Source organism: Aptenodytes patagonicus, chromosome 1 (assembly GCF_965638725.1).
Source record: "Aptenodytes patagonicus chromosome 1, bAptPat1.pri.cur, whole genome shotgun sequence".
NCBI lineage: Eukaryota > Metazoa > Chordata > Aves > Sphenisciformes > Spheniscidae > Aptenodytes > Aptenodytes patagonicus.
The window spans coordinates 210,546,774-210,571,224 of record NC_134949.1 but is presented as its reverse complement, the minus strand read 5'-3'; the positions used below and the strand labels follow the sequence as shown (position 1 = coordinate 210,571,224).

The 24,451-nt window shown below is 41.6% G+C and overlaps 1 protein-coding gene across 6 annotated transcripts in view; it reads left to right on the top strand.

Annotated features, from left to right (window-relative positions):
* The window catches only part of GRIA4 (glutamate ionotropic receptor AMPA type subunit 4), a 258,437-nt gene that overhangs the window by 174,369 nt on the left and 59,617 nt on the right, over positions 1-24,451 (top strand). For 5 of the 6 annotated variants that reach the window (XM_076328209.1, XM_076328210.1, XM_076328211.1 and 2 more), the window contains exons 5-9: positions 504-557; positions 2,527-2,685; positions 4,492-4,659; positions 6,284-6,388; positions 17,154-17,264. In XM_076328209.1, the coding sequence (XP_076184324.1) occupies positions 504-557; positions 2,527-2,685; positions 4,492-4,659; positions 6,284-6,388; positions 17,154-17,264 (597 nt within the window). Of the gene's footprint in view, positions 1-503; positions 558-2,526; positions 2,686-4,491; positions 4,660-6,283; positions 6,389-17,153; positions 17,265-18,595; positions 21,690-24,451 lie in introns of those variants that run through there. The other variant, XM_076328215.1, reaches the window with a different exon arrangement.

Sequence of the window (24,451 nt, the reverse complement as noted above, 5' to 3'; positions counted from 1 at the left end):
GCCTCGCTCCTGCCCGTTCCCAAAGTCTTTAGCGTATTACTAAGAGCTGAATAACACTCGTGGTACTTGACAACCTCAAGGGCAAACAGCTTTGATCCCAAGAGATGAAAACCCAGTGTGATTCATAAATTCCGCACTTATTTAAAATGAAAAGGTACATCAGCAGGTAGGCTTTCTAGGTAATGTGTGATCTCCTCCTTCTGAATTTGTATCCCATAGATAATTGCTCTATTTGATAAAATAGTATACTACAGTAACATTTTCAATCGTGCGGAAGACACTCAGATTACCAGTTCATTACGTTACTCACTTTCATTTTAACTTCTTCCCATGATTAAGCACCTGGAAAGTTATAGCTACCTTATTGGAGAAAGACTCTCAACATTATATTGCTGATGTTACATATTTCAGAATTTATATCTATCTTGCTATGAAAACATCTTTCTAGAGAAAACAATATGACATTGTTTTTTTCTTTTTTCTTTCTTATTTCTTTTCCACAGATTGTGAGCGTGGGAAAGCATGTTAAAGGATACCATTATATTGTTGCCAACCTGGTAAGATATTTTTCTAGAATTATACCCCTGCTCGGTAAGTGAAACACTTTTGCTTTGAAGTTACAGCACTTCACACAACATTTGCCATTTGTCACTAAAACGTGGTTGCGCATAATACATTCTTTATGGTGCATAACAGAACTTGGTTTTGTTGTTACAGCCATCTAGACAAGAAGGGCACAATGTTACCCTCTTAAATTTTGTCAAAATCAATGTAGCATAAAGGACTGCTAAGTGTATCTTGTGGCTGAATTAGAATTTACAGAACTACACTATGATTTTTGACTCATCTTTTTAATATTGCTAACATAAAAATTCTTGAGGTAACTTTCCTACATTTTCCAGGGAACATTCATTTTGCTGGAAGATCAGCTATTTCCAGTCAAATTACTAGTTCAGTATTGTCACTCTAAGTCTAAACTGCACATTCACACAGCTCATGTTCAGAAGAGGGCAAATGAGTGTATGCAATATCTTATTATTAAAATAACCCATTCTTTAAGCTGAAATACCTGCCTGACCAAGCACAGTGAATGTAGGAGAGAGTCTAATGTGTGCTTTAAATTGTTTTCTTTTTACTCTCCCTCAAGGAATTTTAGTTGACATGAAATATTTTATTGTGCTTCGCTGTACTTGTACCTTAACTTAAGATCACTTCAGATTATTTTTAAGACCTCGGGCATTTTAAATGAGATGTCTATTCTCTTGGGTCTTACAAATTAGATTTTCAGCATTACAAATTTATAGTTCCCCAAGTAACTTTTCCCATGCGAAATAGTTCCTGTAAACAAGGAACCGGATGTTGCAGTGGGATATACCGTGGAGACAGGCACATCTACTCACCTACTTCAGCAGGGGGACACATAGCTATCTACTGGCTTCAGTAATGTGGGTAATAGGAATTCCTGAGGCATCACCTTTTATATTTACTGTCAGTATCCTTTAGGGCATGAATCAAATCTCTGCCCTTAATGTTTTTTTTCACTGTGGTATTGGGTCAGTACCCCACAATTTTTTTTTCCTAAATCTTTCTTTTTTAAGTTGTGTGATAATACACTTCTGTTTGCACTGATAAATGCCGATCAGAGGAATTTAAGAAAATAAAAATAAGATACCTCTGAGCTAGCATTAAACATAGCAGCTAGGGAAGGAGCAGAAAGATTCATGCTTGCTTCTTAGCTTGCTTTAGCAGTTTGTATTATGCAGTTTCTTGAAGTTCAGTTATGTCTCTAACGGCAAATTTTACTAAAGAATTTTTCTTTATACGTGCTGAACAGATTAGCCTGAGAAACTAATAAGTCAGGAAGTACTTTATTTTTTCTTTCAATGTTGGGGGTCACTCTAGGCTTTAAATATATAGCAGACCCGAGAGCTACCACCATCATATTTCACAAAAGTGTGATTCTCATGTTATATTTTCCTTGCACGAACAGTGAGATCCTCATCCGCTGTCTCTGCCTTCTAATGTCTATTATATTATCTCATTATCTCAGACACCTGCAGCCTGGTGAATGAATCCTGGAATAAATGTATTTACACAATAGCGTTGTTCATTTTGCAAACATGCAAAGAAACAGGGATATATCGGTTAAAGCACTAGTACAGTGCTCATTCAAATCTGCCAACTTTGATGGAAATTCGATTAAGGCTTTAATATTCTGCAGGCACTTTTCAGTTGATTCGCCAAAGGCATTTCTTCAAAAACTGTCTGCCATTCCCAGCAATGTGTTGCTTAGCTGTCAAGACCACCCTAGCAATAATATGGGAAATTTATTTCTTGGTTTTGTTTCATTCTTTATTACACAGATGGAAATTATCAACAAAGGTTCAACATTATTCTCTGGTTTTAAGTCTTGGCTTCTAATGGAAACCTGCTGCTGTACATTCTTTATGCTGCCTTGCTGACCTAGAACAGATTGGACCCATAGTGGTGTACAACGACAAACAAAATCTTAAATTGATTTTCTAGGGATTCAAAGATATTTCTCTGGAGAGATTTATGCATGGAGGAGCCAATGTGACTGGATTTCAGCTAGTAGATTTCAGTACCCCGATGGTAACTAAACTGATGCAGCGCTGGAAGAAGCTGGACCAGAGAGAATACCCAGGATCTGAGACCCCACCAAAGGTACTGGCTGATTTGAAGCACTACCAAAGATATCACTCAAGTGTTCTAATTTCTGATTAACATTGTTGAATACATGAATGAAGACCTTAATATTTAGGCAGAGGAGAAGGCAGTTTATCTTACTATTACTGGCAACTAATTATGCCTATCCTTATTATTGTATGATAGAAACACAAACTGCAACACATTTCAGTGAGGTACTTTAATGTCCTTTGTCATTTACTCTCCAACTTCAACCTTTTACTGACAGGAGTTAAAGGTCAAATGCTTAACTGATAACTTAATTTCAACCAATTTTACATGAATTAGTCTAATTATCTAGATTCACTTAGAGTGTAGAGCTTTCTTGACAGCTGAATTCTTCTGTATATGAGATATAATCACAATTGTAAATTTACTACCCTTAAATTTTCATTTGGAGTTTCCTCTGGAAATTTTGTCCACCTCAAAACCTGGTGTAGTAATCACTTTCAGGCACAATCTTACAGTGAAATTACATCCCAGTGTTCCTCTATCCTAATCCCTCACAGATGGATAACAAAATATTTCTCTCACCTATAATTTTCTTGGCAGGCAAATCACAGCATAGCTATAAATATGACTTCATCAAAATAGTTCTGTTATTATATGTACTAATGCATATCAGACCTAGTTGAGACTGGGCTCCTTTGTGCTGGGCACTGTGCAAAGATAAGCAGTCAGCCCTCCCTTGGTTGGGAGAGTGGTAGGTTGGCAAAGTCTAGAGAAAGTATCAACATGGATAGTACAAAGCATAGCTACATAATTCGGTGAATATTCAAGAAATTTATCTTCTGGAGGAAAAAAAAACCAAGGATGCTGTGGGCTATGGCATGCAAACATCCCCAAGTACGGGTGACAGGAACAATTTAGCCTACAGGACTCCTTGCCACATGAAGAGGATTGTGCTGCCTCCTTCTGAGAAGTCAGCATGATTAATCCAAATTGCACATAATTCACCTATGGATAACCAAAATTTGAGATTATAAAGATAAACCATGTCCCAAAGAGCTTCTAATATGCAAGACAAAGGAAAGGAAGGAAATCAGACTTGAACACGTGAATTTAAATTTTGGAAGTTACAGGGCATATCAACAGCAGCCCTAGGCATGTGAACAACTTCTCCTGGTGCAGTACGTCCATCAGAGGACCATAGTGAGAAAATGCCCCTTTGTTTATGTGGCTCCAGGCTAACACCTGTTGAAGACTTGCTCTACACATTTCATTTGGCATCTTCTCAACCGAAAGCAGTTACTGTAGTTAGTGTAGAAACACAAACCGTTCAGTGCCCTATGTCATTCAGAGAGCCAACATAGGTTTTCCAATAGGAAGAACATACCCTTGATCATTCTTAAAAATTCCAATAGCCTGGATGTCTGCTCATTAGCCGTGCGTTTTTTCAGTTACATCTTCTCAGTGAGTTACTGTTTCTTTCTTTTCTTTTGAGTAAGTAGGGTGGGTGGGGTTATTCTCTAACATATAAGACAACTGGAAAAAAAATTTAAGACTTGAATATCTCCAGTTTAATTTGTTTCTTTTAATAATTCTTCAGAGGCAGATTTCTCTACCCTTAAGAAATGCAGTTTTAAAGCTGGAGCTACTGAAATGTACTCTTCTCAGTCCTGCATTTGTTCCTTAGACAAAATTGCTCTTGATTTGGAGGAGAGTTTTTTCCTAAATGAAGGTGTAGAAACTACTGCATAATGAATCAAATTAGAAATATCTGAGACAGCTGATTTTTGTAAAGACATGCCAACTCTAAAGCGGTGTGTTTGTCCATCTATTTAGTATACATCTGCATTAACATATGATGGAGTACTTGTGATGGCTGAAACTTTCCGTAATCTTAGAAGGCAGAAAATTGATATTTCAAGGAGAGGAAATGCTGGTGATTGTCTTGCCAACCCTGCAGCCCCATGGGGTCAAGGAATTGATATGGAGAGGACATTAAAACAGGTAAGGGTAGGCTTTATTCTAGTGATCTTTGTGAATGTTGGCTACTAGTTGTATACTATATGATTTGGAAGATATTATACACAACGGTAATAATGGGAGAGGAGAAATTTATTTTTCAGTTGCCATTTGGAAACAGCTGGGACTGTTCTGGTTGTTCTGGTTTATAACTTGGAATGAAGGCAGAGAGGAACTGCTACTATTTTAAACTACTCTTAGTTCTATTAAGATAGTTGGGACTTCCTCCACTGAACTGGTGAGCTCATCTGTTGCTTTTGCATATAACCTGGGTGTACAGATATTGCCATTTAAGGAAAAAGGTATAGCTACATAATATAACCTTTCAAATATGTTTCTGTCGTCTTGAATAAAAGTAGATTTCTCCCAGGGAAATTACATAGGTAGTATTTTTTTCTTTAAAAATAAATAACCCAGAGCTATTGGTCTCTGATGTCAGGATTTTGAATTCCTGATGAATATGGATGCCTAGAAAGTTCCAGATCTCTGTCAAGATGATTTAGCCTTTCCTTTGAATGGGACAGTAAGAAAATAAAAATCCTGCAATAGAATTTAAATCATTGCAAATAAGCAGGCTCCACTCAGGGGAAACTGCTGAGGAGAAGTGGCTGCTGACAGACCTGGCAGCTCTGTGCCTGGAAGACAAGGTTTCAGTCCTGGAGAAAAATTGGCAGAGATAGAAAAGGACAGAGGGAAGGAGTAAATGGTTTAAATCCACATCCTGACTCTTAGGGATAGAAATAAATAATTTTGTATGCACAGATGCACAGATCTGTAACAATTGTGAGAAGCATGAAGTCAGGCTTCTGCGTTAGGGCGGACAGCATATGCCTTTGAACCTGGCCAAAGAGGTTTGCATGGCTGGATCCTGATACAATCAAAGCCAGCAGCAATATGGCCATGGCTTCTTTGGGATGAGGACCACAGTCCAGGTATCCTTCAGTGAGGCAGTGAAGTGCTGAAAGAAAAAAAAAGAGTTCTGGTTTCAGCTGAGACACAGGTGGTGGAAAACTGCCACAGCCAATCTTACGGCTTTACATCTGTCCTTCTCCGTTCTGAGGATTTGAATACACTCTTTTCAGGCCCTGTGCATGTCACCCATCTTCTGTGATAGTAAATTGCTTTGCTGGGGCCAAGGTTGTTGTCAAGTTTACCTTGATGAGCAATATATACTCAATTTATACATTTAATCCACCAGGGTGTGAGCTAAAAAGATATATGAACTCAGGCCGAACATCCTTTAGGTTTATTTCATGTGATCTAAAATATTCTGCAGCAGTGATGAGAATGGTAAAAAATGTACTTCTCTTTAGGACCTGCAGCTGGAAAGTGTTGAGCTGCACAGCGTGAAAGAAGAGAAGGTCCATTGTGTGTCTTTGTTAGCACTTAGATACTGGCATATCTAAGCCTATTTTGAGCATGGTTTGACAGGAAAAAGGAATACAAAGGAAAAGTAGCCAACTTTTTTGCTTTATATTGTCTGTCTATTCTAGAGTAGTGTTGTTATGGTAATCTAAGGACATAACCAGGGTGACTTTCACTGCTCTGTGACATTTGGTATAAAGAATAGAAGGCTGGATCTTCACGATGCTTTTTCTTCCATTTGTAGGTTCGAATACAAGGATTGACAGGAAACGTTCAGTTTGACCACTATGGTCGCAGAGTCAACTACACCATGGATGTCTTTGAACTGAAGAACACGGGCCCTCGGAAGGTACATGCTGACAATGTTTACTATCCTGATATCGTATAAATGAGTTATGTATGATGAAATGATTATGCAAACTTATATTAAACTGGACTCTGTCTGGTTTAAAAAAAGATAATATCTTGAATACATGGATAATATTTCTGGTGGAAGCAGATTTAAACTGCATTTTCTACTAGATACTATTATTCAGTGCAACAAATTGAGGAACACAAAAACAAGTGTGCATCTTGGAGAGGTGGGATGTCAGTCAGTCAAGCATACTAATGAAAACCAACTGGATGGCATGTTGCTAGGCTGCTGGGTGATGGAAAATGGTCAGAACTCTGAACAGTAGATATTTCTTGCATCTTATCCAAAGATTTCTATCTTGCAAATTACTGGCATTTTTAGGCGGGGTCATTTGTACATTCTGTGTAAACATGAATCATAGGCTGTAACTAACAAGGGCTTTTAAGGGGAAAAGGAGAGGAGAGAGGAGGAAGAGAGAATGCCCCGAATACTTATATTTTCTGAAACTAATTGCAGTATCTAATCCTTTGTGCTTGATTGGTTGCTTGTAAGCAACTTAAGCAAATGCACATTAATATATGTCTAAGCAGATCCTCCATGTCTGAATGCATATAGCTTATCACTCAGCCCAATCACTTTGGAAAGATAAGCCTGGGTACTTTGTTAACACTTTCTTTTCTGTGCTGAAATTTGTCCATTTTTCATAGTATAAAGCAAATAAAGAGCAGAAAATGCACTCAGGCTCAAGGATTTTAGTTCCTTTGGAGGCCCTGTGGCCTGTTTTGTTTGCGAGGTCATCAGAACAAGAAAAAGAGAGAAGCTGATGGTGAATAGGAGAATCATGGCTGCTTGAGTAGGGCCAAGGCAATCAGAATTGAATTAAATAGTCCTCTGCTGTCAGCCAGAGGTGACAAGCCCAGTAAATAGTACCCCAGGTGAACTGTGTGTCCCCCAAGACAGTTACATGCCACAGTGATGAGGAGGCCGAGTCTTAAACTACAGTCCCAGAGCAGAATTACACATTGGAGTGAACAAATTGCCAGTATATTGCAGTATAGAGCTATAGACCAAAGCAAAGCATGTGCCTGTGTATGAGGAGTATTAGTGCAGTTGCCTTTTGAAAGTATGACAGATGGCTGAAGAATAAATTGGAAAGGGTGAGTCTGTCTTCCTCCTCTCTTGGGAAGCCCAGTGTGTCCTACCAGGCAATGTGTCTGACCTTGTTGCCACTACGGCTCCCTTCCTGGCTGCATGCTGCACTGTTGGCAGCCAGGAGGATGTACGGGTGGCTGGGGTGCATCGAAGGCAAGTGGTGAAATATGACCTTTCCATCCCCAACTCCCAATTCTACAGGAGGGAAGGCAAGGTGGAAAAGATGTGGTTAATTAGGTCACAACTTCAGTAACTCATTAGGGAATTTGCTTGGCAGCAAACTGTAAAAAATGGCCTCTTGTTCCTGTTTCAACATTTGTCACCTGTTTTGGGAGAGGTGTCTGGCTGGCACCACTGCAGCGATGTCCCCACCCTCTCTTCTTGCCTGCAATTTGAGGGGGAGGGTGGCTGCAAAAAGAGGAGCTATGTCTGTGCTGTGCTGGAGTCCCAAGGTGCTTTTCTTACCTTTTCAGGCATGCCTGTCTGTCACTTCTAAGCCATTACCTGTCTTTGATATAACAAGCCGTAACAGCTTTGACAGATCTGGCTACTCACAAGGATTTATTTCTCATGTATTACATAGTATTTTATATGTGATCATTGGACCAATTCTGTGCTCCAGCCTGACAAATCCTATATAATACGTGAGAAATGGCTATGCTTAATTGAACTAAGAGGCCTTCACTTTTTACGTCGTCTTCTCATGTCCTACATAACATGACTTAAGAGTCACCCAGCAATATCTTTTCAGGACTAGCCTTTCCAGTCAGAATAACACATGCCTCTAATCTTCAGAAAAGTGATTTTTGTTGCCCACAGCTTTAAGGATGTGAACAGAGCATTACAAAACAGCACAGCTAGTCAGAGGCAGACTTCCATATAGTTTAATAAAATGGGAAACAATAGCCATTGCTCATATTAGTTTCATTTATGCAGCATTTCTTACTTGGTTCTTGTCTGCAGAACAGTAACAAAACCTGCCAGTGAGAGGAAAGGGTGTGAGGAGAAAGATCATGGAGATGTGGTGGGATGGTTCCTGTGACTGGAGTGTTCAGCAGAGGGATACAGGCTCTTTAGGAAGGACAGTCAGGGAAGATGAGAGGGGGAGTTGCTCTTTATGTGTGAGAGCAGCTGGAGTGCATGGAACTCTGCCTGGGGATGGATGAGGAGGCAGCTGAGAGTTCGTGGCTTAGGATTAAAGAGAGGACAGGTCAAGGTGACATTATAGTGGGTGTCTGCTCTAGGCCACCTGACCAGGAAGAACAAGTGGATGAGGCCCTCTACAGACAGATAGGGGTAGCCTCATATTCACAGGCCCTGGTCATCATGGGGGACTTCAAGCACCCCAATATCTGCTGGTGGAACAACGCAGCAGGACATAAGCAATCCAGGAGGTTCCTGGAGTCCATTGACAACAACTTATTCCTCCAAGGGATAGAGGAGCCAATGAGGAAAGGTGCTCTGCTAGACCTCATACTCACCAACAAGGAGGGGCTTGTTGGGGTTGTGAAGGTCGAAGGCAGCCTTGGCTGCAGTGAGCATGAAATGGTGGTGCTCAGGAGCCTAAGGGCAGGGAGAAGAGTCAAAAGCAAGCTCACACCCTGGGCTTGAGGAGAGCAGACTTTGGCCTCCTCAAAAATCTTCTTGGAAGATCTGCTTGGAGTAAGGCCCTGGAGGGAAAAGAGACCTGAGAGAGCTGGGTAATATTCAAGGATCACCTCCTCCAAGTTCAGGAGAGTTCCATCCCAACAAATATGAAGTCAGGCAAAAACACTGGGAGGCCTGCATGGATAAACAAAGAGCTCCTAGCCAAACTCAAACACAAAAAGGAAGCAAGAGGGTGAAAACAAGGATGGGTAACCTGGGTTGAATACAGAAACATTGTCCAAGCATCCAGGGATGAAGTTAGGAAAGTTAAAGCCCAAAATGGAATTGAATCTGACCAGGGACATCAAAGACAACAAGAAGGGCTTCTGTATGTACACAAATAGGTGACAAACAGACAACTAGGGAAAATGTGGGCCCTTTGCTCGATGAGACAGGAGACGTGAGTACACAGGACATGGAAAAGGCTGAGGTACTGAATGCCTTCTTTGCCTCAGTCTTTAATAGCAAGGCCACCCTTCAGGAATCCCAGGTCCCAGAGACCAGAGGGGAAGGAGCAAGGAAGATGTACCCTTGGTGGAAGAGGATCAGGTCAGGGAGTACTTAAGCAAACTGGACATACATAAGTCCATGGGCCCTTATGGGATGTACCCACAAGTGCTGAGGGAGCTGGCAGATGTCACTGTGAGGATACTCCCAATAATCTTTGGTTGATCATGGTGACTGGGAGAAGTGTCCAAAGACTGGAGGAAAGTAAACATCACTCCTCTCTTCAAGAAGGGCAAGAAGGAGAACCCAGGGAACTACACCTCAATCTCTGGGAAGGTGATGGAGCAGCTATTCTTGGAAACCATTTCCAGGCACATTAAGGACAAGAAAATCATCATGAGTAGTCAGCATAGCTGACTTCACCAAGGGGAAGTCATGCTTGATCAACTTGATAAACTTCTACAATGAAATGACTGGCCTGGTAGATGAGGGGAGAGCAGTGGATATTGTCTGCCTGGATTTTACTGAGGCCTTTGACACTCTGTCCCGTAAGATCTTCCTAGAGAAGCTATGTATGTATATGTATGTATGTGTATGGGCTGGATAAGCAGACAATGAGGTGGATTGAAACCTGGCTGAAGGGCCAGGCCCAGGGGGTGGTGATCAGTGGTCTGAAGTCTAATTGGAGGCCAGTAACTAGCGGTGTTAAACTGGGTCCAGTCCCATTTAACATCTTCATTAATGATCTAGATCTGGGGCAGAGTGTGCCACCAGCAAGTTTGCTGATGACACCAAACTGGGAGGAGTGGCTGATACGCCAGGGTGTCACGCTGCCATCCAGAGGGACCTCGACAGGGTGGAGAAATGGGCTGACAGGAACCTCATGAAGTTCAACAAGGAGAAGTGCAAAGTCCTACACCTGGGAAGGAACAATGCCAGGAACCAATACATGCTGAGGGCCACCCAGCTGGAAAATAGCTTGGCAGAAAAGGCATTGGAGGTCCTGGTGGACACCCAAGTAGAACATGAGCCAGTAATGTGCCCTTGCAGCAAAGAAGGCCAATGGTATCCTGGACTGCATTAGACAAAGTATTGGCAGCAAGTCAATGGAGGTGGTCCTTCTTTACTCAGCACTGGTGAGGCCACACCTGGAGTGCTGTGTCCAGTTCTGGGCTCCTCAGTACAAGAGAGAGAGGGACATACTGGAGAGAGTCCAGCAAAGGGCCAGAAATAATCATTAAGGGACTGGAGTGCCTCCTAGAATCATAGAATCATTAAGGTTAGAAAAGACCTCTAAGATCATCAAGTCCAACCATCAACCCAACACCACCATGCCCACTAAACCATGTCCCTAAGCACCACATCTACATGTCTTTGAAATACTTCAGGGATGGGGACTCAACCACTTCCCTGGGCAGTCTGTTCCAATGTTTCACCACTCTTTCAGTAAAGAAATTTTTTCCTCATGTCCAATCTAAACCTCCCCTGGCGCAACTTGAGGCCATTTCCTCTAGTCCTATTGCTAGTTACTTGGAAGAAGAGACAGACACCCACCTCGCTACAACCTCCTTTCAGGTAGTTGTAGAGAGCGATGAGGTCTCCCCTCAGCCTCCTTTTCTCCAGGCTAAACAGTCCCAGTTCCCTCAGCCGCTCCTCACAGGACTTGTTCTCCAGACCCTTCACCAGCTTTGTTGCCCTTCTCTGGACACGCTCCAGCACCTCAATGTCCTTCTTGTAGTGAGGGGCCCAAAACTGAACACAGTATTTGAGGTGTGGCCTCACCAGTGCCGAGTGCAAAGGGATGATCACTTCCCTACTCCTGCTGGCCACACTATTTCTGATACAGGCCAGGATGATGTTGCCCTTCTTGGCCACCTGGGCACATTGCTGGCTCATATTCAGCCGGCTGTCAACCAGCACCCCCAGGTCCTTTTCCGACAGGCAGCTTTCCAGCCACTCTTCCCCAAGCCTGTAGCGCTGCATGGGGTTGTTGTGGCCCAAGTGCAGGACCCGGCACTTGGCCTTGTTGAACCTCATACAGTTAGCCTCGGCCCATCGATCCAGCCTGTCCAGGTCCCTCTGCAGAGCCTTCCTACCCTCAAGCAGATCAACACTCCCGTCCAGCTTGGTGTCATCTGCAGACTTACTGAGGGTGCACTCGATCCCCTCGTCCAGATCATTGATAAAAATATTGAACAAGACCGGCCCCAAAACTGAGCCCTGGGGAACACCGCTCGTGACCGGCCGCCAACTGGATTGAACTCCATTCACCACAACTCTCTGGGCCCGGCCGTCCAGCCAGTTTTTGACCCAGCGCAGAGTACACCTGTCTAAGCCGTGAGCCGCCAGCTTCTCTAGGAGAATGCTGTGGGAGACAGTGTCAAAGGCCTTACTGAAGTCCAGGTAGACCACATCCACAGCCTTTCCCTCATCCACTAGGCGGGTCACCTGGTCATAGAAGGAGATCAGGTTGGTCAAGCAGGACCTGCCTCTCATGAACCCGTGCTGGCTGGGCCTGATCCCCTGGTTGTCCCGCTCATGCCTTGTGAATGCCCTCAAGATGAACCGCTCCATAATCTTCCCTGGCACCGAGGTCAGGCTGACAGGCCTGTAGTTCCCCGGATCCTCCTTCCGGTCCTTCTTGTAGATGGGCGTCACATTGGCAAGCCTCCAGTCGTCCGGGACCTCCCCCGTTAACCAGGAGAGACCATTAACCTTTCCTCTTCTATGAGGAAATGCTGAGAGAGCTGGGACTGTCCAGCCTGGAGAAGAGAAGGCTCAAGAGGGATCTTATCAATGTGTACAAATACCTGAAGGGAGGGTGCAAAGAAGATTTGAGCCAGGCTGTTTTTCAGTGGTGCCCAGGACCAGAGGCAATGGGGACAAACTGGCACACAGGAGGTTCCCTCTGAACATCAGGAAACACTTTTTTACTGTGAGGGTGACCGAGCACTGACACAGGTTGTCCAGAGAGGCTGTGGAGTCTTCCTCCTTGGAGATATTCAAAAGCCATCCGGACACGGTCCTGGGCAACTGGCTCTAGATTGAGCAGGGGGGTTGGACCAAATGACCTCCAGAGGTCCCTTCCCAACTCAATCATTCTGTGATTCTGTCATTCACTGTTCATTATTTCACCAAGATTTAAAAAAAAAAAAAATTAAGGGGGGGGGGGGGAGTAAACAAAGCATATACTTACACATGTACATGCACAAGACAGTCTAAGATTTGGTTCCTAAATTCCAAGTTGGGCAACTAACATGAAAATTGATTACCAAAACTTTTGAGTATTCTGTTGCCATTCGTGAATTCTGGGCTTTAGCAGAAGCACTTCAGTGATTGCTACAAGGCACACAGGCCTTCAGAAATGACACTATTCATTCAAATGCCAAACTGTTGTGACAAATTTACTTTGAGGCAGATATTTTTGCAATAGTGTTTCCTAAAAGACAAATTCAGCCTCTGCATAGGTGGATGCAACTGCTATAAAGTCCAATTGCAATCCAAATAGAATTGGATGTACTTTAATAGCTGAATTCAATCCTATCCTTTGAGAAGTTCTTTTCCTTGGGGATTTGAGGTATTTATAGGAAAGCATATTGTTATTTAGTGCTCTCACAGTGACTGTGAATCTATATACTTATACAAGTGTCATGATATATCTTATATATTTATTCAGCAATCCAGTTCCAGAGTTACTTTAGCACAGGTTTCAGATACACACATGCAAGCTCACACCCATGCACACAAGCTAAAATTCCTTTAAAAAATGCCTGCCATTCCTCAAAAATCTCCTTTATCTCTGTCTGCATTTTCATATGGTACTTACTTTTATAACACAGTACATCATTCATTTTCTGCTTTCCTTCTGAACTTTCCAGCAGCGAGGAATTGCACAATGAAAAACAATCATTCACTATTATAATGAGCTTCTCAAACCGCCAGGTTTTGGTGTACATATTCTGCCTGTAGCTGGTCACAGTTTTTGACAGGAACTTGACATTTTCAGTTATCAATTGTATCTGTGACTCTGTGGTTGTCTGGATGAAAAAGAATATTTGTTAGCAGTGCGTCCTACTAGGAAGAAAACCTCCCTCTCCGCTGTATCAGCAATGCTGAAGCTTCCTGTTAGCTACAGACACCTAAATCAAGGCTCCTGTGCTGTAATAGCAACTGCAAAGAGAAAAGGAACATTTCAACTAAATATACCAGAAGTTGTGCATGGGAAGAGTTTGTGCTTGTTTGCTTCGCTAATAGAAAAAAATATTCACTCATATTCACTCATACTCACTTACTCATATTGAATTACTTCATGTATTTGTAATTCTCTGTGGTGAGTGTGTCTGCACACTGCTCTAGGGACTGCTAAAATGACTTGCCTTTCCATAATTTTTTTTCAAGAAGAAAATTAATGAAATAGTAAACGTAAAAATCAAGAGGAAGGCTGGCTGGTTTAAGAATATACAGGATTCTTTAATGCATATGAGACCAGGAACCAAAAGCACTTCCCCCTGCACTTCTAGACTCTCATATCGCATCACTGCATTGATCTGAACAAGGTGTTTTTCCACATCATGGAGGCAGTGATGGTGAATGTGATGTGATGGTGAATTTTAGTCTGGGTTCTACAATAATGTTAGAAATAATATTGGCTGCATAACTGATCTGATCATTTAGCCAGTTTCCATCATACTGAAGTCTTTTCATCCAAGGCACAGACTGTCCTTTGGCACTGATAATTACACTGGAGCTCTGTCTGGAGCCCACTTTCCACTAAAATTCCCTTTCCTCTTCTGGTAAGATGGACAAGGTGTTCCTCTCCCCCAGCTCTTGGTCTCAGGAACTCCTAATTAATCAAGGAAGGAGGGAAGGGAGAGTTGCTGCTGACTGGTCCCCAGGTGCTTCTGAAAAGTGAGCTGTGCCAGCTTGAATTGCATCTCTTTGATAAAAACCTTTTAAAATCACTGCCACTGTCTCCACCTTTCCTGGGAAAAAAGATCAGTCTCTTAATTCATTAGGTTCTCAGCAACCTGGAGAGCCCCTTTAGATGGGATTAGAGCACTGTTCTACTGACATGTTTGTGTTCATGTTGCCCGTTTGACATGGAGCTGCATGCTGTCAGCACTGGGTCAGAGGAACAGGCACTGAGCCATTCCCCAGCAATCTTGTTAGAGGGTCCACAGACAACCATGATCTAGTTGCAGAAAAGAGAATGGCAAGAAGGGGAAAAGGGAGGGTGTTTGCTAGCGAGTCACAGGTTAGATGCAAGAGCAGCTTCAGCTAAGGGACCTATGTCTGGCATGCTGAAAGGATGGGTGGGAAGGTGGAATTAGACATCTCCAAATAAGAGTGAGACAAGGGACCACTCATGAACCACTTGCCATTTCATAGAATCATAGAATCATAGAATCATTTAGGTTAGAAAAGACCCTTAAGATCATCGAGTCCAACCGTCAACCCAACACCACCACCCACTAAACCATGTTCCTAAGTGCCACATCTACACATCATTTAAATACCTCCAGGGATGGGGACTCAACCACTTCCCTGGGCAGCCTGTTCCAATGTTTCACCACTCTTTCAGTACAGAAATTTTTTCCTCATGTCCAATCTAAACCTCCCCTGCTGCAACTTGAGGCCATTTCCTCTCGTCCTATCGCTTGTTACTTGGGAGAAGAGACCGACACCAACCTCGCTACAACCTCCTTTCAGGCAATTGTAGAGAGCAATGAGGTCTCCCTTTAAGCCTCCTTTTCTCCAGGCTAAACAACCCCAGTTCCCTCAGCCGCTCCTCACAGGACTTGTTCTCCAGACCCTTTACCAGCTTCATTGCCCTTCTTTGGACACGCTCCAGCACCTCAATGTCCTTCTTGTAGTGAGGGGCGCAAAACTGAACACAGTAGTCGAGGTGCGGCCTCACCAGGGCCGAGTACAGGGGCACGATCACTTCCCTACTCCTGCTGGCCACACTATTTCTGATACAGGCCAGGATGCCATTGGCCTTCTTGGCCACCTGGGCACACTGCCGGCTCATATTTCATAGACATTCACCTTGTACTGGGATCATCATGCACATAGCATTCCTAGGAAGCCTTGCAAATGACCTTTCCTACCTAACTTCACCTGGAGCAAGATTAAATGATTGGGATGAATTTGTAATCCAGAAATACCACTTGCTATACTATACATACAGATACTAATGGTGTCACCACATGGAGTGAGGAGATGAGTGTGCTGTAAGATTCTGACTGGCCAGGGTTTACAAAAACAGTGAAGTATTTTAGGTCTCATATCTTCTTTTGGCCATCCAAAGACATAGTACATACCCTGCGGGGATTTTTGGGGGGCATGTGGAGAGATTTAAGTGTTCATTGGGCAGCTCCCAAAAGCATCAATACAAGTTTGAAGGGGAATCTCCTTTTCTCAGGCTGCCTTCATCCCATCTGGTCTTACAGCAAGCACTGCACCACTGGGCCCTCACAGGAAAGGATGTTGACTCTTGTCTTGTGCCCAGCAGCATCACTACCAATGCAGAGGGCACAGCTGTAGGCTGCAGCAGTGTGTACTGCAAAGAGCAATGTCTGTATGTAAGGGAAGGCTTCTGATTGCCGGCATACCACTCCTTTTTTTTTTTTTCTCCGTGGGAATACAAGAACAAGTGATTCAAACCTGTTTCTAGAGTAGTCCATCGCCAGCAATGAACAGAGGCAGCTGTTTCACCTTAAGGCTGCTCTGGGAAGGGTTGTGGCAGCCTGAATGCAGACAGGGAGACGAAAACCTGATTTGTTCCACCTCCCTGTAGGCACTTACCAGAGATACTTTTAGAGTAAATTCACTCTCGCCAAGCTTTAGAGTCAGTGGGGAAAGCAAGCACTTTTCTAGGAGGGATGCTTATCCTGGCATCAGCTGAGTCACTGTCTGGTGATGCCTGTCTGTCCAGTGAGTGTAAAGAAAGCTTTAATAACAGGGCTTCTAATGTAGGTACTAAAGGTCAGTGCCAGCAGTTAAGTGGAACGAGCCTGGTGTAAGTCCCTGGGTTGGGGTCTCCTGGGAGGCCCACAATGGAGCAGGGAATTGAGATCAGCCATTGAATTGCAAAGCTGTCATCTAGATGTCTTTCACTCCTCCGTCTAAGACCAGAAGATCTGGAGGATTAGTGAATGAAAATTTTCTTGTGGAGAGCAAAAATTCTTATATCTCATTTATGCCCCAGGAAGGCTTCAAACTATTGAAAATGGGATTTAACTTGTGCCTCTGATCGAAGTAAGTAGCTCAGATCATTCAGGAACAACTGAGTGGCAGCAATACCAGGTCTGACTCTGTGCAGCAGTGGTGCAAGATGGTATACCCGAAATGTTAGATACATACCACTGTGCACCTGTCTATGAGTGTGACAGCACTTCCTTTGGTACAAAATTATCTTTGGATCACTCTGTTGTTCTTACAATCATTTATATTTGTAATTATACAGAATATAGACTTTTCTACTGTAAATTATACACATTTTGTTTTGCAGGTTGGTTACTGGAATGACATGGATAAATTAGTTTTGATTCAGCATGAACCTACACTTGGAAATGACACTTCAGCCATTGAGAATAGAACAGTAGTTGTCACTACAATTTTGGTAAGGTGTTTCTTTTTTTAATGCTTATACTGGTGTGTGACACAATCTCATTTCTAGTTATGGTCTAATTTAGTCTGCCAGTTCCTAGGTTAGTGGGAGGGTGAGAGCCATATATCTTAATTATCTCGACTGTCATGTCTGTACAGAGTTGTTTTGGTACGCATTTAATATAATGATTCACTTGAAATCAGGTTTTTAAAATTTACTTGTGGTAATTTTTTCCTTTATTCAGTCTTTTCCATTTTTTACTAAAGTAAGTCTCAGAAATAGAAGTGAATTCTTTCAACCTCTAATTGGTAAATCTTGGCTCACAAGAAACTGGAAGAAAAGAAAAACCTGAAACCTCTAAATGATAGAACTGAACAGAGGGTATAAAATGAGGTGTCTGTAATGCCAGTGTCCTTTTTTGTTGATACTTTATAAATTCAAAATTGGCATTAGCAAGAGCTAAAATTCTAAGTAGTATAGTTCAGTCAGCCAATCAGAACTGGATTATCTACTTCTACTTGTGAATGAAAACATGAATTTACTAGATGCATTTGAACATATTTCTTAATATGTTTATTCAGCATTTCAATAAAATTTCCATTTTAATAAAATCTAAATAGGTTTGGGGTTTGATTTTCCAGTGTTATTGGTGTTTTTAAAGAGTGGTTGCAAAGGAGAATGCAGTTGCTTCATTCATTTACATTTTTAATATGTAGTTTTTCAAAACCATTGTTTCTTACAAATCTGTATTTTAAACAAAATATTTAACAATTTTCCCTCTGAAGTCAGACATGGGCAGTCATGCCCTTTTAAGCTGATGTTTGTCAAAGCCAACTGGCAAAAGGTGACCTTTACCTGACCACTTTTAAGATTTTACATCTCAGTTCACTGCCCTTTTCACCTGCTTCATTTAGACAAGATATTTTAACCCTTTAGAATAAGCTGTGTCTCAAATGGGAAGGAATATTCTGTATGTGGTGTTAAGCAATAATTTTTCTAATTGAATACAGAGTTGAAAATAATCCAAAGGAAAGCGTCAAGACATTTTCTTACTCAAAAATGCAGTTAGTTACCAGATTTCCAGCAGTGTGTATCAGCATTTATACATTAAGTATGTCTTAACAAATCTCCTGTTAAAGATTATCATTGCAGGATGCAAACCAACCAAACTACTATACAGGAATTCAGAATGTAACTCCTAACCAAACTGTGTAACTTTTTTTTTTTTTTTTTTTTTTTTGCATGGGACATTTAAAATATATGTGTCTTTTTCCTAAAAAAAAAAAAAAAGACTTGGTGATGGAAAAAAAAAATATACTTCAGTACAGTCCTCCTCTTTTCAGCCTCTGATGAAGAATCCTATTTTAAGAAATTGATCAAGGAAGAAAAGAGTCCCAAGATGCTGCGAACATTCCTAACTAAGGCTCAAGTATTAACCACCAGTCTAGTAGCATTGAGCTAATTTTTCCATATGGATTACTGTTCCTCTGACTGGATGACCAGGCACTGAACCACCAAGAAAAGTTCTGTGACTAATCTGAAATGTCTAGAACAGATGACGTTAACCTTCAACTTTGCCAAGCTGAGAAGAGAACGATGTGAATAACAAGCTTTCAGTCGAAATTTTCCTCTCATACCAATCCTGATATCTTTGACTGAAGCTACCATACATGAATACTGTAATTTCCATAAATAGCTCCAAGCTTAGGAGAAGCGAGTAAAAAATAATAATGAAAAGTAATATAAAAGGTTCTTGTTTGCCAGAAAGGAAAAAAAGGAAAACAAGAAAGCTTTTAAAATGTGTTATCTTGCCTGTCCTGTTTGCATTGAAGCATTTTGATGTGCATAATAAATGTTATCTTCAAAAGAACTTTTCCAGTCCCTGTATTGAAAGGACTGGTGGGATCATTTTCAAAACCAAAAAGCTGAATTAATATTCCAAAGCATGCCCTATGTTTATGCAGCATGTTATTTTGGGATAAATGCAATTATTTGAAAGCAGCACTGCTTGACCAAAAGTGTCCCCTTTCAATGTTTCAAAATCACAGTGCAAGAGAAATATATCAGAATTTGGTTTGAATAAGAATATATGGTGAATTCTGCCTTATCGTGCCCATCTCCCATTGACTCCACTGGGAGCTGCACACATGATGCTGAAGGCAGATTAGAACCATGATTCTTAATATGGCCTGCCAGGGCAATGTATTTAGCATCCACAAGCATATGATCACACACACAAAGAAAAGATACATTTAACTAGAATAACTTTTCAGAATCCTGTTATTTTGCTCTTCTCTGTATTATAGTCATGTTGCAAATGCCAGACAGAGACTTTTTGACCTCTTCATTGCCCTCTTCACATTGAAGGGAAGCTGAACCATTTTAGAATGATGCATACAATTTTGGTTGCATGCATATTTTCCAACATTAAACTGAAAAGCTTCTGCAACCAGTGCTGTCAGGCTTTTCAGTCTTTAAAGACAGGTGTCGTGGCAGTGTAAGAAAAGTTTACAAGTTTTCAGCATGGCTCGCTTTAATTTTTGCCTGAAGCCAAATAGCACAAGTTGATTTGCCTGCTGTTTCTTCAGTTTTTATGTGGCTGTGCTTACTTTGCTGTAATGTGGCTGTATGGCTATTGCATAGAAGGTGCATAATAACGAATTACAGTGTTTTCTACTTGGCAAAATGTTATGTTCATTTGTAACGTAGTTAAAGCACGTAGAATTTATTTAACAGTTTTGATTTAGCGCATAGGCACTCAAGCTATCTCCGATTAGTCATGTGGTGAAGGAGCAGCTCAGAGAGAGGTGGCAGCAGGGGCAGCTGGTGCGCTTTACTCTACCAGCTGCTGTGCAGCCCTGCTTTTTATAGTTCCTGGGAGAGCCCTGTGTCCTGCACCTCATGTGATGCACAGCCTCCTGCACATCTGGCCCTCTGGAAAGGACAGATTTTCTACCTGTCTGCAGAAGCATTCCCTCCAGGGGGAGTTTGGGACCTCCAAGTGCACAGTAGGCTCATTGTATGACAGGAGAAGGGATGCCATGTGCAGCCCTCCTCTAACACTAAGCTAAAGTGAGTGACTTATCCAGCTAGGAAGATCATCATTTCTAATTTAGCAAGTTGAGAAATACAATGACAAGATGTTGAAGTAGAATATAGGAGAGTAGGCTGGGAAGACTATTCCAAACTCTTTAATCCATTTCATGATACAGCCAACTCTGTACAAAGTTTGCAGAGATTGCAAAACTTAAAAGATCATAAAAATCCTTTAGATACAAAGCTTGATGTACAACGAGCTGCGTCTGCATTGTGGCTTCCAGCTCAGTATTTTAATGAGATAGTCTTGGTGTTGGCAGATAAAGTTTCAAGGGCAGGATCCAATTCAAGACTGAGTCACCTAAATGTAGATGACTTTACAAAGGGTGTTGATTCAATTGCCCACTTCTAGGTACCCAGTGACATTTGAGATGCTCTATTATATACTTCCTACTCCCCATGTCTTACACTGGCAGGATGATACTTGCTGTTTTACACCATATATGACCACTCCACGTGGATGTCTCAACTACTGTATGTTGCTTCAGGCACGTGGAATGAGCTGTGCCCCAAGTAAGTAAGTTTTCATCAAAGTCCACTAGGATTTAGAAATTCATTCAGTGGCCCATAGGTGGATGCCTAGCACTGAGGATATCAGACCTGTCCGTAAAGGGGCAGCACAAAGGACCTGCAGAACGGCACTTGGAGGTCAAGCAGGTTACCATAGGGCATCTCAGATGACAGATACCTTCATTAGGTGACTGAGAACCACCCTCATTGTTTTGACTGATATACTCTTGATGGAGTCTTACCTCAAAAACTCTAACTATAACCTCCTTTCTCATAATAGAAAAATATTTTTTCATTAGAAATGTTATTAATTAAATTCTTCAGTAGACTGGAGAAAAAATTGAAGTTTGTTGCATGACAGTAATAAAGACTTCAAACCGAATCCTGGACACTTTATTCAGAAAAAAAACCCCAAAACCACAAAAAACCAAAAAACCTTCCATTGACATCTACAGAAGTTTCTTTCAGAATAAAGTGTGATAATGTGTGCCACTCCTGTTCTAAAAATGAGACATTTCCTTGCACAAGTATTTGTCACTTTTACAAATTATTTTTACAGTGTTTAAAGATTTTGAAATGAACTTTAGAATAGGAAAGCCAAACATAGATCTGTTTGGTATTTGGGTTAGTTACTTTCTCCAGCTTCCCTTACAGTATGAATCATCAGTTGTGAGCATTTTACTGTACACATGAATTTGTGGCAATGTGGTGGAATGATTTGTTTACATCTATAAAGGTAATTGTTGCAGACATCAACTTGTATTTACAAATGTTAAGTATTGTTATAAAATTGTGAATTATATAAGTAAAACTTGCACCATTTCAAATATCTGTTCCGTGCTAGTCATTGATCATTTCAATGTGGACTTTTCCTTGATTCACTACCCCATAGAATACTATTAAGCAGCTGAAATCTTGCAAATATTGCGGTGTTAAACCTCATTCAGCAGTAAGTCAAACCTGTGTTTTACATCAGTAGGTTAAGAGTTTATAGTTGAAAAATGTAGTAAATACAAAGATGGTGGGGAGAAGTAATATTTCTATTAGACAAGATGCTATAACTGGAAACGGTCAAAAAGCATGCCTGCTGTTTTCAGCTATTCCAGCTGATCTAATAGACGATATTACTTCTCCATAGATATCTTGCACCTCTTATATCTTTAGACTGGCATGGTTACACTAACATTACTACTAATTTAGAAAATGCTATTGTAATAGATTATACAGAAAAAATCATCTTTTTCAGTGCCATAGATAGAAAAGAGCACCAAGATATGGCTGAGTACATGCAATTGATCAGTACAGATATTTGATGACTTTGCAGTGTGACCTTGCAAGTTCATCTATGTAAGTTGCTTGTTAACAAACCAGTAAAACTTGCCTTTCAGTGCCCTGATGTTATTATAATAACATCTGCACACCTCATTAGTTTGAAACACCCCCAAAGTTTGAAATGGACAGAATTTAAAACTAGTGCTACTATTTGATTTTTTTTGCAAACAGTCTTTATCAGAAAGCCACATTCAGTCCCACCCACATCCCCCATCAAATTCTACCTTGAAAATACATTTCTCATTATTTGGCAGGTAAAGTAGGCACAAAAATTAAAGAAACTGTTATTTATTCTGTGTAAAATAGGTAGAAGGGAAAGGACAACATAGTAAGCAAAAGGTAGTAGGTGTTCCCATTGGTTTTAATTGTATTGTTTCACACTGGCAGATCTCACTCAATTGCTGCTTCTTTTAAAGCAGTCACAGCAAGAGGTACTACCTTACTCTATAAGAGAATTGCATTATAAGAGATGTTCCTTGCTGTATTTTGCTCTAAATCGGTAAGATCAGAGTGTGTAGAAAGAGAAGTGGATGGGGAGAGAACCAATGCGGTTCCTCCAAGTCACCCAACAGATCCCTGCCAGAGCCCAGGTCTTCTGAGCCCTCACTTGGTGGTCCCTCCACTGGATGGGATTGCCACTGCTTGCACCTACCAAGGACAGTATTGGACCCCACTGCTTCCCTTCTCCACATTCCCTCACAGAACTCATGGGGAGGAGGGCTGAAGTTTATTTAGCCTTTAACAGGAAAAATAAGGCATCTGTTACTTTGCTTTGCTGTGCAGAGACAGTCAAAATGCTTTTTTGTAGCAGCCCTGTCAGTGATGAGGTGCAGGCAGAAGCACAGCGTCTGGGTTTTGGGAGAAGGAGCAGGCTGACCTGGCCTCCTCTGTGCCTGTCTGCTTTGTGTCCCTCTCCAGAATTATTATTTCCTGGTGTGACTTTAATTGTATGCCTTTGGCTTGGGATATATAAGAAAGGCTGAATCAGAAGAGCTAGCAGTCACTAACTCTGGTATTTGAAAAACAAAATTGCTTTTGAGGTGCAGCAAACAAATGTAACTGAAGCTTGTAAGGAGAGTCCACAAATGCAGGATACTGGACAAGACTTGGTTGTATTTCTAGCTAGCAGTGGGCTAAATCACAGTCAGGAGACATAGTATTTTTCACCTCTGTTTATTTTTAACCATTTTTGTGAAATAACTTACGTAGAAAGACGCAGATTTTGGGTTTTCCTCTCATGGGAACAAAAAGCCTACATAAGGGAGGAACATTTGATTCATGCCCAAAATAATTCCCAAAATCAAGATCTACAGCAAAGAGAGGGCAGGACCTCTTCTCCTTGCTCTTCTCTCTCCCTCCCTCTGGAAGACAGGTGGTTGAGATTAAGCTGATTTAACTGGGGATAGGAATACAAGAAATGGTGCAGGCTGCTGGTAATACTCAGCAGTTTTCCTTTGAAGATACAAACTCTGTGTGGGCAAAGGCATTGCACTGCATCACTAGTGATTACAGTGTGTAGTTAATGCTGTAGCTCAGTGGTCTTCTCAGTGCCCAGGCCACACACATCAGGATGGTAACAGCTTGTTTTGTGATTGCCCCAGTTTTAGAAGTCCTTGGCAATCCTTAGCCATGCAGTGGTCATAGCTATGTGCTCAAGAAAGGCAACAATCTGCTGTTGTTAACCTCAAATTTCTTTGGGCATTTGTACTTCTGTATAGGTCAAGGAACCAGGTAGCCAGAATTTGACTTTGGAAGTGATCATCGTGGACACTTTTCTATGCTGTGTGGTTCCTTAACCAAAGTAATGGCCATAATGCATCAATGGCCTCCAACACTGAATTACTGCTAAGGGATTGTGGCCCAAAGAGGCATGTCCATAGCAGAGAATAACATAAGAAGGAGGTGATGGGAGGAGAGGTATTCTGGGAATACACCTGAGAGTGAGACATTCCTGCAATACTTGGGAACCTGACTCTATCTTTAAGGAAACATTAGCACTTCCTCATTCCCAAATGTGTTGAATTTAATCTGGGACCTTTCTCTCACACTGAAGTAAACGAACTACACAACTTTCTCCACTCACATTACACAAAGCTCTATTCTGCCATCCTTATACAGAGGTGGGTCCTGGGCAGAGTTACCACAGGGAGTAAACTTACATAAGTAAAGCGAATAGTGCCTCCCACATATAATCTCTCTCTTTTCTATTTCTCTGCCTTTTCACCTTATAATAGTAAATTAAAGATCCTGTTCAGGCTTGC